We start from the raw sequence: 12,345 nt of genomic DNA on the forward strand, positions 1-12,345 counted from the left end.
CGCCATAAGCAGTCAAGGACATTCGTGTATCCAGCACTTTGCGTTGTGGCAGCGCTCTCACGGGATGAACAGAAGCACCAGTATCACTCCATTTTAAGGCAACCGGTGACCTGCCTTCATCATGTCGAGCTCAAATCCGCAGAAAGCCTCGTCTGTGGCGCGCCCGCAGCAATACAATGCGCAGATGTCTGCGCACTTGCCGCAGCAGCAACCCACTCGTCTCCACGTCAATTCGCGTCCCAAAGATTCTCCCAAGCCAAGGCAGAAATCTGCGGTGCTTTCTGTCATCGCCACACTGCCTCTGTCCTCCCGAAGCTCCTCTTCGTCGTCGTCATCATCATCATCATCATGCTCTTCGATCTCATCTCCGTCTCCTACTGCATCCACTTCCGAACCAAGCGCGTCGGGGTCCTCGCCAAACATGTCGACGCCTAATGCTTCGACGTCAACAAAGAGCTCTGTTGCGCATGGCATCACATCCTCATCCTCATCTTCGAAATTGGCCTTTCACACCGGTCATCGTGCCGCGAGTGGGTCACTTGACCGGATCGCTGCTCTTCCCATATCGGCTGCTGCACGCGTGCAAGAGTCTGATCTTTCGCCCAGGCAGAATGTTCAAAGAGGCTCTGATGGCCGGGCCAGCACCTCTGGTACGTCTGTCATTCGGCACGTCAACGGGCAAATTGCTCGATCCAGCTCATCCTCCAAGCCCTATCCACGAACAGGCCGAACACCAATCGGGCAGGTGACACCCATCCAAAGTGTCATCGTCCCGAATCAGCTTGCGCAGCCTGTCTTATCCAAGGGGCCTTTCGTCAGCAGACCCTCGGCTCAGCTCAGTCCTGGAAATCAGATCGGCGCGATCAACCACGTACAGAATGCTGCAGTCTCTCGACAGACCCCTCCGCAGTCCACACAGCCTCCACTGACACCCGCAGAGAATTCTCCCGCTCATGTTCACACACCGCCTCCCCATCGCGTGCACACGAACGGTGCTGCGGAGTCACCGAACTCAATTCTGACCAACGTCGGATCCGACTCGCTGAACGGCTCGCATCCAAAGATCTTACAACCAGCGCAGCAATCAGCGACCCGCGGAAACTACCACACCCAGCCGCTTTCGAGACCGCTCTCCCATGTTCTAGTAACGAGTACGCCGCCTCAGGCTGCCACTCCGTCACGAGCACTAACAGGATCTCGATCTTGGCGCGTCGAAGCGAGTTCCGCGCAGAAACCCGAGGCATCTCGAGGTCAAGTGGCATCACATGCTCCTGTTGCGACTCCAAGCTCAGCCGCGACGCCGTCCTCACTTGCACAGAATTCGATCCCAAATTCTTCGCCCAGAAGCCCGGCGACTCTTCCCCGTTCGGGGACTGCATTTTCTTCCTCTCCAAAGACGCAAAGCGTTCCAACACAAGCAGGTACAGACCCTTTGGTACCAGCACGACCCGCGACACCGACTCATCCCGAAGGTTTGGCTCGACCTCGACCCCAAGCGCAGCCTCAATCATCAGCAGCGTCCGCTCCAAACGGCATTCTGAACAAACCAGACGCAGCGTCCAATGGCTCTCTTCTGCCTACTCAAAGCGCGAGTGCGGTCGTGAACAATCGCGTGGCCAGCGCCAGTGCCTCGAACGTCAACCCTAACATCTGGAATGATCCCCGAGGAAGCTTCCTGACATCTACAGAGCCAGTCAATTACGAGTCCTTGCTAGCCAACAAACGCAAGGTAACGCCCGTCTCTGTCGTCAGCTGCCTCACGCTGACCGAGGAGGAGCTGGACAATCTCATTGTCGACCATGTCGAAGAGCAGTGCTTGCCGCTGGTCATCTCGGACCTGCACAAGACCGCGGCTTGGTCCTCGGACCTCTTCAACCTCGAAAAGTACCAGCATCTCGCACCCGATCGAGGGCTTGAAGGCGAAGCGGTCGGCGCTCGCAATCTGACCGATGGAAAGAAACGGGTGATTCCCGTGCCAGAGTTTCTCGCTCATTGCAATAATGTCAAGGAGTACTCGCCGAATCAGACCGAGAAGCTCTATGGAGACGAACTGCCTTGCCCAGCGGCTTGGAAGCAGGCCCTCGATGCGATGGTGCATCCGCGCCTTCAATACCACGGCGAGCACGACTTATCCTCATCGCTGAGTCCGAATGCTCGCTCCGTCTCTTTAGCATGTCGCTTTGGTCCAGGTCAAACTTGCCTTCCGCTGCATCGCAGCTTGTGCTCGAGTCTCACCCAGGATCTCATGGTGTGGTCTGATCCAGAAGCATCTTCCATCTGGATGATCGCCAATCCTGAAGACGCTGAGGCTGTCGATCAATTCATCTCATCTAAAGGTGGCGACCCTCAGGCTGAGACCTTCAGCCCACGCCCGAAGGAACTCATCTCTGCACCCTTCCCTGTTTTCTGCTATGAGCAAAAGCTCGGCGATCTTGTCCTCGTGCCATCTCGAGCTACCCACATGGTGGTCAACACTGGCGGACGGACCATGACCGTGGCATGGTCTCGGACGACAGCTGATACCCTCTCGAGCGCACTGTTTGCCGACCTTCCTCTGTATCAGCGTTACTGCCGGAGGGAGAAGCACCACATCAAGTCTGTGATCGAAGAGACCTTGATCAAGTACACAAAGCAGATCGAGTCTCATGCTGACACGGCGCTCGAACTCTTGCCAGAGACGTTCCGTGATCTGTGCAAGCTGCTCGAGATGTACGATGCCATTATCACCGACGAGTATGTTCCCGAGTGGCACGACATCGTGAGGGAAGGAAGCGTCGACAGCTACGTCGAATGTGACTTCTGTGGTGTCGACATATTGCACGGCTACTTTGAATGCTCCGCCGGCGAGACGCTGTGCACCCTTTGCTATTGTCAGGGAAGGCTGTGCGGATGCTCTGATGCTGCCGAAGCCCTCAAGCCTCGCCAACATTGGCGAAGCTTTGGCGACCGCCTGCAGATACGCAATCAAGCCGCTCAGGTCCTGCTCAAGGTCAAACCAGACCTAGCGTTGGAAAAAGAGCCAGCGACGGACGATGACGAGGAGGGGGATTCTGAAAGCGGCGAACCTGCGCCTTGGGCCGTAAAGCTACTGAAGGAGGAGACCATGCGAGAGGAGGAGTGGCCGTTCGCATTCTTGGCTGCATTTAGGCTGTACAACATTCGACAGACCGCTGGGTGGCAAAGCAACATGGGAACTTGTAGACTCTGCAAGGCGGCCTTGGACGTAACACAGCGACGATATTGCAAGCCATGCCGACATTCGTACTGCCACGGCTGTCTGCTTCATCGACTCAAGATCCATCCTGTGCACACTTTCGCCCAGGACAACGCGGAGCACTTTCACAATTACCACCGGAAGAACAGCGTGCTCGACTACAAGGAGTGGTTGCAGGACCCGCTCTTATACCGCGTTCAGGCTCGGGCGCACTTTGCTTTAATGGAAGCAGCCAGGATTTATATGAGGTGCACGCCGATCAACGAAAAGTGTCGCATCGGCTTCCTTGACGTGACGCCCGAGCATCCGCATGGCTTGTCTGGTAAACTTGATCTCAAGAAACCCAGAAAGGATGCAAAGGACAAAGCCAAAGACGCGGCCGCTTCCGCCTCTGCCCCTGCCTCTGCCTCAACCATCTCAACACCGATTTCGCGCAAGCGCCAGAGCGATGTCTTGCAGGCACCATCTGCCCCCTCACCAAGGAATGTGACGGGCAAGAGGGCCAGGCTTGACACCCCACCGGATGTCGAGCCCATGGACGAGGAAGAGATCGCTCTTCTAACACCAAACGATCATGCTGTCAGCAGTGTCCGCATCGATCCAGCGCCCACGCGGTCGACAATCAGTACCCTGAGGGCTGCCACTGATCGGACCATCGCCTCTTCGACCTCTCAGAACAAGGGGGTTGCAAGTTCGGTTCCAACGGTCGAGAGCGGCATCAGGAAGTTTGTGCTTAGAGCGGGGGGAGCTGTGCCGATATCACCAACCACCCCTACTTCGTCGGTCTCTTCTTCATCATCAACAACGAAGGCTACAACAAGCGCTCCTGCTTCCCTGAACGTGCAAGGCAACTCACAGGTTATTGCTGAAACCCCACCGAAGTTGCCATCGACTACAGCACAATCTCAGTTGACTGCCAGCTCCGTTGTGCATTTGAGCAAGGGATCTGCTTCGTCTCCGCCGAGTGCTCCAATCGTTGCCAAGGAGCTGGTAGCGACATCTGCTCCCACTGCGGCCGCAGCAACGGCTCCAGGCCCAAAAACGGCGATGACTTCGTTTGCAGACCCGGCTCAAGCCGATGCAGCAACAGTGCCGGCTTCAGCTCAACGTGCCGTGGTACAACTCGCTACTGTTCCCCAAGCACTGGAATCTCGAAGCGAGGGAACTGTTCCTGCGCTAGTAGCTCAGGTCATCGAAAGAGGCAAGGCAGGCGTCGAATCTTCAAGGGCAGCAACGAGTGTAGCGGCTGCTAGCACCGGTACCAGCTCTCATAGGCCTGCCATGACGACGGCTGACGCTGTAGGCTCGGTTTTGTCTACACTCGATGCGACTAATCTACGGGTGATCACTGAAGTTCTTCGCATCTTTTGCAACTCGATGAAGGAGTTGCACGCGGAAGCGGCGGAGGAGAACAGGAAGTCTCGCGCAGAGCAGGCCGTGGTGCAGACAAAGCAAACCGAGGAGCTCAGACAGATGCGAGAGATGCTGGTGGCACAGTCAAAAGAGCTCAGAGAGATGAAGGAGAAGCAAAGGAAAGCAGAGGCCAAGCATGTCGATGCAATGTCGCAAGTCTCGCGCAAGCTTGATGTAACGGAAGAAAAGGTCGATCAAGTACACGGCATGTTCCAGGGACTGATGGATGATATTGAACGGGGGGCGCGGGCTCAGCTGGAAGAAGACGAGTCGATGCAAGCTGGTGAGCCCATTGTGATTGATGCAGCGTCTTCAAGATCCTCTTCATTGACTCCGAATAGCAATGCACAATAGCCGAGGTAGCTTCTTTCGTATGTATTAAGCAACGAGACTAGTGACTCGATCGATTTTGATACGCCTCTTCTGCTTTCAGACGTACGGGACAAAGGAAGTGATACAGTGTCACTGTGTGACGAGAGCCATCCTGTGTGGCTTTGCTGAAACTTCGGGGCTTGTTTTTAGGGCTTTACGAGCTGATCTTGTAAGCAAGCTTCTCTGCTGAGACTTTACCGTCTTGCAAGTACTTGAGACCTTCAGTGATCCTGTTGAGACCACCGGACATCTCTTTGATCCTGTTGCCGCGAACAAGACCCTTGGAGAAGAGAGTGTAGAAGTGACCGTGGTCGCCATTGAGCCACTCCTTCATGAGGTTCGAGTCGGCAGTGACGCACTGCTCGTCGAACACGGCCTTGCCATAGGAGAAGGGGCGGCCGAGGGCGGTGTAAGCGAGGGTGTGAATGATGTTGACTTCGCTCTTGCGGAGCGCAATGGCTTCAGCATCTGGCTTGAGGAGTACGACAACATCTCCACCTTTGGCGCCGAGCGACTTGACACAGAGCTGCTGGGTGCCATTCTCGGAGATGCAGTCGAGAGCCTTGCTCTGTCGTATCGGGCAGAGAGGATTAGAAGGTATGTGGTGAGAAGTTGGTACAAAAGCGAGGGATGTTTGCACAGCAACGAGGTCGGTCACTTACTAGGTTGGGATACTTGGATGCGATCTTTTGGGGTGTGGTCTCGTCTCGGTAGTCGTAGACGTCTTCGGCACCGATTTCCTTGAGGAGTTGGTGGTTCTTGGGACTGGCAGTGGTGATAACCCTGAAGCCAGAGATATGAGCGAGCTGGATAGCCCACTGACCGACAGCGGTGCTTCCGGCCCAGATGAGAACCTCGGTTGCGTCACCAGTGACTTTGACGGCACCTTTAGAGTAGTCAGGCACAGGGAGAGAGAGACGGTGGAAGAGAGCCTAGTGGCATGATGAGCAAGCCAGAAGGAGAGGCAGAATGTGAGGGACGTCAGCGCACAAGCCACGCTAGGGATCAAGTCAGACTCATGAAGGTTCGACTCATGAAGAAGGCTAGGATACTTGCTTGAACGGCCGTCTCTCCACCAACACCGACGGAGCTGGCAACAAAGTCATCTACGCCATCGGGAATCTTGGCGACGATCTCGCTATTGGTCTTGAGATACTGAGCAAAGCTGCCACGGTCGGGATCCTTGGCCCCGTGGACGAAGCCAGCAACACGGTCACCCTTCTTGATGGACTTGTTCTTTACATCGGGACCGAGCTGCTCAACGACTCCAGCAAAGTCGCAGCCGACAGTGTTACCAGGTGGAGAGATGATAGCAACATGCTTCCAATCGGTAGGGTTGAGCGTGACAGCGGTAGTTCGGATGAGGATTTCATCCTTGTCGAGCGAAGGAACAGGGACTTGCTTGACTTCGGCCTTGTTGCCCTCGACAGTGACGAGGGCTTGCATCATGGAAGGTACAGACATATTTGCCAGATGTTTCAGCTGCGAGTTCTGTGTAGACGGATGATCTGATGATGAGACGACGGTGCGGAAAGGGATCCGAGAAGAAGTTGCTGAAATATATAGCCGTCTGAATGAGCTGCACAGTCGATCTGTCGCCTCATTAACTCACAGTCTTTTGATTGACGTGATGTGACCGGCTGAGGGGTCAACTAGAATGAGCGAGCTAGCCTTGACTCTCTGTCACTTGCAGCTGCTGCTGCTTCATCATGGTTTCGAGCCGCCGTCTGTCTCACGGTCACACGGAGTTGCTTAATTCCGTCTCTAACGCCGAGCTCAAGAAAGTGGAGGTAGAACTCTGAAATTTATGTTGCCCGTGCGAGCAGACACTCTTTGAGCAAGTTATTGCGGCCAGAGGAAAGGAATCTTGCTCAATACATCGGGGGTGACGGATCGGTAGGTCACCTGGACCGATCTCAACGTGTGGTGACGAACATCTGTCTAAGGAAAGCACATTCATGGAAAGGAAACAAGTTCTCAAGTCTCAAGAGCCTGATCAGGTCGGAATAGCCGATCCTGGCGCAAGTAGGTGACCATTTCGCGTTCTCCTGGCCACACGACGGAAGCCGCGGACCAAGGAAAGAATGCAAGGATTCGTCGCAGCAGATCTGCACAAGAAGCAGAAGCAGAGGAAGAAATGCTGTTGCTCAGACGCGCAAACGAGACTGCCTGCCGCTGCTCACCGAGATGCAGCGGCCGACGAGGCCCAGGAGGTGAAAGCTGAGCTCAAAAGCCTAAGCTGAGCTCTTTCAGCAAGACTTGGGAACATCGTCTGTGCCGACAAAGAGCAGCTTGTACGGTTCGCAAACATCGGAAACAGTCCGAACGCTATTCAAACAAGCTCGCAAAGAGCACACGAACAACGATCAAGAGTCTAATTTGCTGTCTAGTTTTGCGACATTTTCATGATTGTGCTTTGGAGAGTACTGCGAACTACTACTACACTCTCTCAGAATGCAGTTGCTTCAACTTTCCTGTCCGTGCTGCGATTTGTCGGACCCTTCCGTTAGACTCTGTGACTGCAAAGACAATCGTAGCCGATACTCGTAACAAGTGAACCTCTCGCACAGCACCTCTCATCCTCCCCCTCCCCCCCCCCACCTCTCCTCCACAATACCCCCTTCCTACAACTCGGCTCGCTTCGACCTCACCAGCATACAACCATCGACCACGGAAGACGCTCGGATCATGTGGGTCGCGCTAATGAAAGTCGTCATCTCGTGAAGGACCCGGTCGAGCGACTCAATTTCCCGCAACGCTTGCATGTCTTGATCCCACTATCCCCACTCACCCTCATCACGCTTGCTGTGCACACGCAGTGAGTGGCTGAGGCCGAACATGGCCCAAGATGCGCTAAGTGTTGGGCGAGAAGCGCGCAAGCTCACAGCCACAAGGAGGAGAGCCAGGCGTTCACATCCTGGCTCCCCTTCTTCCTTACCACTCGTCCGTCAATTTCGATCACAAGGGGAGACAGCTTTCCAACAACATGGCCGATGGATCTCAAAACACCAAATACGAACTTTGCTCTTATGCTCCCTCGTCATCACATCGCTCTTCTACCCCGCCGTCGGTATCTACTTTTGGGCTTCTAAAGGTGGGCCAGGCGTCTCGAGAGGTGATGCTAAGAGTGTCTGGAGATCCCTCAGCACGCCCTTTATGGACTCGTTTGCCAGCAGCGGTAGGAAGCATGTCAACAGCCTCAGCGACCTTCGCATGATCTGGGACGATGCCCGCGACCTCAGAGCCATCGACATCAGCGACGCCCACTCCATCTTCGATCGACAAAGCTCTCGTCCCGATCATCAGACTATCAACAGCGCCTCAGCCTACTCCCGTCCTCGCTGCCAGTCCATCCGTGTAGAGCATGTCTTTGTCACCACCGATGATGTCATGGCCGGAAGAGGGCCTCGTTTTGGTGTGCTGGAAAAGCGTATCCTCCATTCGGCACTCCAGTTGCAGAGGTCGATAGAGTCTGAACTTAGGAGCCATAGAGATGACGCCGATGATGACAAAGGCCTCCAACCTGCTCTTGTCTGTGTGCAGGCACGAGACTCCTTTCCGGGACGGTCACCGCTTGCCGACGATCTATCAAACTCAGGAAGCAATGCCGCCTGCCTCACCCTGTCGCCTCTCGAATACTGGAACCTGGACTCGCAAGCTATCTTGGCAGACGATGAACCCGCCCGACTCGTTTCGCAGTCGTCACTCAACCGCACAAGACTCGGTGCACCGCTTTCCCCCTCCACCACCTTGGCAGGGCGATGGCATCTTTTCAAGCGATTGCCAAGGGCCGAGTACCTCGCCTTCACCTTCTTCTTACGTCAATATTCGGCTGAACGGTGCTCTGACTTGTGGCCATTGTCACCCACAGCTTCTGTCGCCGCGGGAGCATCATCACGGCATGCAGACTGGCACGAGCTACTCACCCGACTTACGGGAGGCCAGGTCCGCCTCATTGCTTCGCCCGAAAACGTTTCTCACAGCCTCGTGCTCCAGTTCACACCCGACACTCCCTCCTCAAGACGGAAACCTACCCACATCTTCTTGCTTACTGCCTACGCCTTCGTCATCATCTACATCTCGAGAGGCCTTATCAAGCTCCGCCAAGTGCACTCGCGCTTCGGTCTCGCTTTCACCGGCACCACGCAGCTTCTTATCAGTATGATCATGAGTGTTAGCATCTGCGCTCTTCTGGGCATCCGTCTCACCATGGTCCCTTGGGAGCTGTTGCCCTTCGTTATCGTCGTCGTCGGTTCCGAAAACATGTTTAGCTTGACCAAAGCCATTGTCGACACCCCTCTCTCCTTGACTGTCTCGTCTCGTATCGCCCACGGTCTGGGAAAAGTCGGCCTACCCATCACACTCACCACGCTCGCCGACATCCTTTTGCTCATCACCATCGCCATCTTCATTGGTGTCCGAGCCGTTCGCGAGTTTTGCATCTTTGCCATCTTCTCCCTCGTCATGGATTGGTTCTTGCAGATGACCTTCTTCATCACCGTTCTCAGTATCGACATGCAACGACTCGAACTCGCCGATCTCTTGACCCAAGGCACTCGCATTAGCCGTAAGCAAGACGCTTCCATGAACTCGCACGACAGCGCCTTGAATGGCTCCAGCGGCGTAAGTGACGACTTTGAAGGCGACATCCAGCCAGATGGACAACGGCGTAACGGCACCGCTCGGATGCCGCAGCCTTCTACCAACATCGTCATTGCTGGACTATCCAAGATCTGGAAGGCGAGAACTGCCAGAACGGCCAGTCTCACGCTGATCCTGGTCTACATGGGTGGACTCTATCTGTACTACGGTACCGGCTTCCCGAGCCATCAGCAATCGAGCTACGTGCTTCCAGCAGACTGGGATACCATCCGACCTGCGCCAGCTTTGGAGAGCACCTTCGACCCGTTTGCGCATCTCGACACCAAACCTGAACCAACACTGCCGTGGTGGATCTCGTCGCCCAGCGCCGATCTCTGGACATCCTTGAACCCGCTCGGCGCGCATGAGCTGCGCATCAACGTCGAGCCATGGACCATCCTGTCGCTCAGATCCTCCAACGAGGGCGAAACTCCACCCTCCACCGCCACTTTTGCGGGATGGGCCCTCTTCCGACCGAGGATACGAGCTTTGATCTGGTTTGCCAAGCTGGTCGTTCTCCCGATCTCCGGAACGACAGCACTGCTTTGGATGCTTCTGCTCTATCTCCTCAAAGACACCGAGCTCCTCGATGCACAAAGGGACAAGTCCGAAGCGGATCCTTCCGAGAGCGGAAACGGCTTGCCTCTGGCGTCATCAGCGCATTCAATCCAGCCAGAGACCACCGTCCACGCTAACGCTCATCACTGCGATGTTGAGTTCCTTGCTCACGACCGAGGGCTTGCTGCCTCCATAGACAATGGCGGCGGCATCCGTGTGTGGAAGTTCGATGGTCTCAGTGGTGGCAATGAAGGTGCAGGACGCAGGGGTAGCATCAGCGGTGCGCGAAGTGGGCCTCTGTCCGACGAAACCGCTGTGACTGCGTTGGCCCTTTCAGCCGAGGCCCGATGGCTTGCGGTCGGGCATGCGTCAGGCCGGGTCACCTTCGTCTCGACAGACACTCTCGAACCAATCTGGAACTCGCTGCCCGACGACTCGGTCTCGCCGATCACAGCTCTCACGCTGCAACACCATGAGGCGATGCACACGCTCGAAGCAGCTACAGCTTTTTCATCACACCGCGACGGCACAATCCGTATCTGGAACGTCGCACGAAAAGGAGTCAAGCAGGCAACCTCTGTGACTCAGCTCGACTCGCGCTTGCGTTGGCGATCCGTTACGATTGATGTTGTTCCGACCGCTAGTAGCAGTGGTGGAAACTCTGTACTATCGGGAACAACCTTCCTTGGCTTCACCAATACAGACGGTCAGTTTCACATCAGAACAGTTGAACTGGGCGCACCCAGCACCAAGACCGTCTTCACGCTCGGTATCGAAGACCGTTGCCACGTTCGCTCAGCGTTGCTTTGCCAACTAGCAAGTCGCCCCACGTCAGCAGACGAGGCGCCTCTGCTCCGAAGTACACTTCTGCTCGGTCTTGCCAACGGCCGTGTACGGCTTGTCGACTTCGAGACGGCCGAGACAGTCAGCATTGTTGAATTGGACGATGGGGCCGTTACCAGCTTGCAAGCCATCGATGCTGGTGATGCCAACACTTCGGCTTTCATAGCACAGACTTCCGGAAGAGCCTCTCTGCTGATTGTCTCTGGCGGTGCAACAGGCGCATCGGCGGTGATGGAGAAGAGCGGTTCAATCCACAGCAGCTTGGGAGCGTTCATGTCAGGATCACCACTGCGCATTCGGACACCCAACGGATCTCGCACCAATGCAGCCAACTTTTGGGCCGACGGATCCACACCGCCTAGTCCAGCCTCGGAACTTGCCAACCCCTTGTCGTATCCCATGTCATCGCACGGATCTGCATCGAGGCTACGACGAGCCAGCGCTCACGTCAGAGACCGCAGTAGTACTGTCATGGGAGCCGATGTCACTTCGCAAGCTACTGCCGCATCATCCAGTCTTTCAGTGTTACCGAACTTGCCACCACCTAGCAACCCCACACAAAAGACCGACGAGCGGCAACTGCGACTTCTAGGCTGGGTTCGATGTCAACGAGGCGGCAGTTTTGCGACTGCAAGCAAGACTCTTCTCGTTGGTATCGGTCGAGCACAGCGAAGCACTCATGCCAGTCGATGGGAGTGGTGGTCATTAGATCTGCGCGATGAACTGGTGCTGGGACGTGGCGGAGAGTTGATCGTTCCTCGTCAGGCTTTGCTCCTGCAGTCAGAGACGGCTGCCTACAATGCGCCATCGAGAACATCGCTGCAAGGGCAGCTCAATGGTCGACGACCATCTCAGGACTCATCATTGGATGACGCCCTCTCTTTCTCCCGCCTCCATCCGGTACATGGCTTTGCGACGCCGCAACGCAACGAGAGTACGCTCCTGTTTGGCTTTGGTGGCTCCGTTGGAGTGCTCCAAGTCAAGCCAGCGCAGTTTTGATCTTCCGATGTTCTCACCTTCACATATCCTTATTCACGGCTCTTCGCCGTTCCCAGAATCACTCCTAACAAGTGCATGTATTCATTCTGTATATAGATCATCGCCATCGGAGGATGGACCTCAGACACACTGTATTCTACCTTCAGCAGCTCTTTGGCATCAGCATCGCAAAATCCAAGGAACTGCGATCTCATCCCCCACACACCCCCTCATGTCTGTTACAGCATTAGGCAAAATGGTCCAGTGAACGACGCCAACTAAAACCGGCGATCTCGTCGAAATCAACACAGTATGAGCAGAGTATA

General features: G+C 55.4%; 3 protein-coding genes across 3 annotated transcripts; 2 read left to right on the forward strand and 1 right to left on the reverse strand.

Annotated features, from left to right (window-relative positions):
* Positions 1-121: 121 nt before the first annotated feature.
* On the forward strand, positions 122-4,981 carry UHO2_03215 (uncharacterized protein; the record flags this gene model as incomplete). The annotated part of the gene is made up of 1 exon (XM_041558130.1): positions 122-4,981. The coding sequence occupies one exon, from the start codon at positions 122-124 to the stop codon at positions 4,979-4,981; it is 4,860 nt and encodes a 1,619-aa protein (XP_041414064.1).
* Positions 4,982-5,153: 172 nt separating this feature from the next.
* On the reverse strand, positions 5,154-6,463 carry UHO2_03216 (uncharacterized protein; the record flags this gene model as incomplete). The annotated part of the gene is made up of 3 exons (XM_041558131.1): positions 5,154-5,567; positions 5,662-5,931; positions 6,080-6,463. 3 exons carry the CDS (start codon positions 6,461-6,463, stop codon positions 5,154-5,156), a joined length of 1,068 nt encoding a protein of 355 aa, XP_041414065.1.
* Positions 6,464-7,837: 1,374 nt separating this feature from the next.
* Positions 7,838-12,040, forward strand: UHO2_03217 (uncharacterized protein; the record flags this gene model as incomplete). The annotated part of the gene is made up of 1 exon (XM_041558132.1): positions 7,838-12,040. One exon carries the CDS (start codon positions 7,838-7,840, stop codon positions 12,038-12,040), a length of 4,203 nt encoding a protein of 1,400 aa, XP_041414066.1.
* Between the last annotated feature and the right edge of the window lie 305 nt (positions 12,041-12,345).

Source organism: Ustilago hordei (genome assembly GCF_900519145.1).
Source record: "Ustilago hordei strain Uho2 genome assembly, contig: UHO2_contig_05, whole genome shotgun sequence".
NCBI classification, from domain to species: domain Eukaryota; kingdom Fungi; phylum Basidiomycota; class Ustilaginomycetes; order Ustilaginales; family Ustilaginaceae; genus Ustilago; species Ustilago hordei.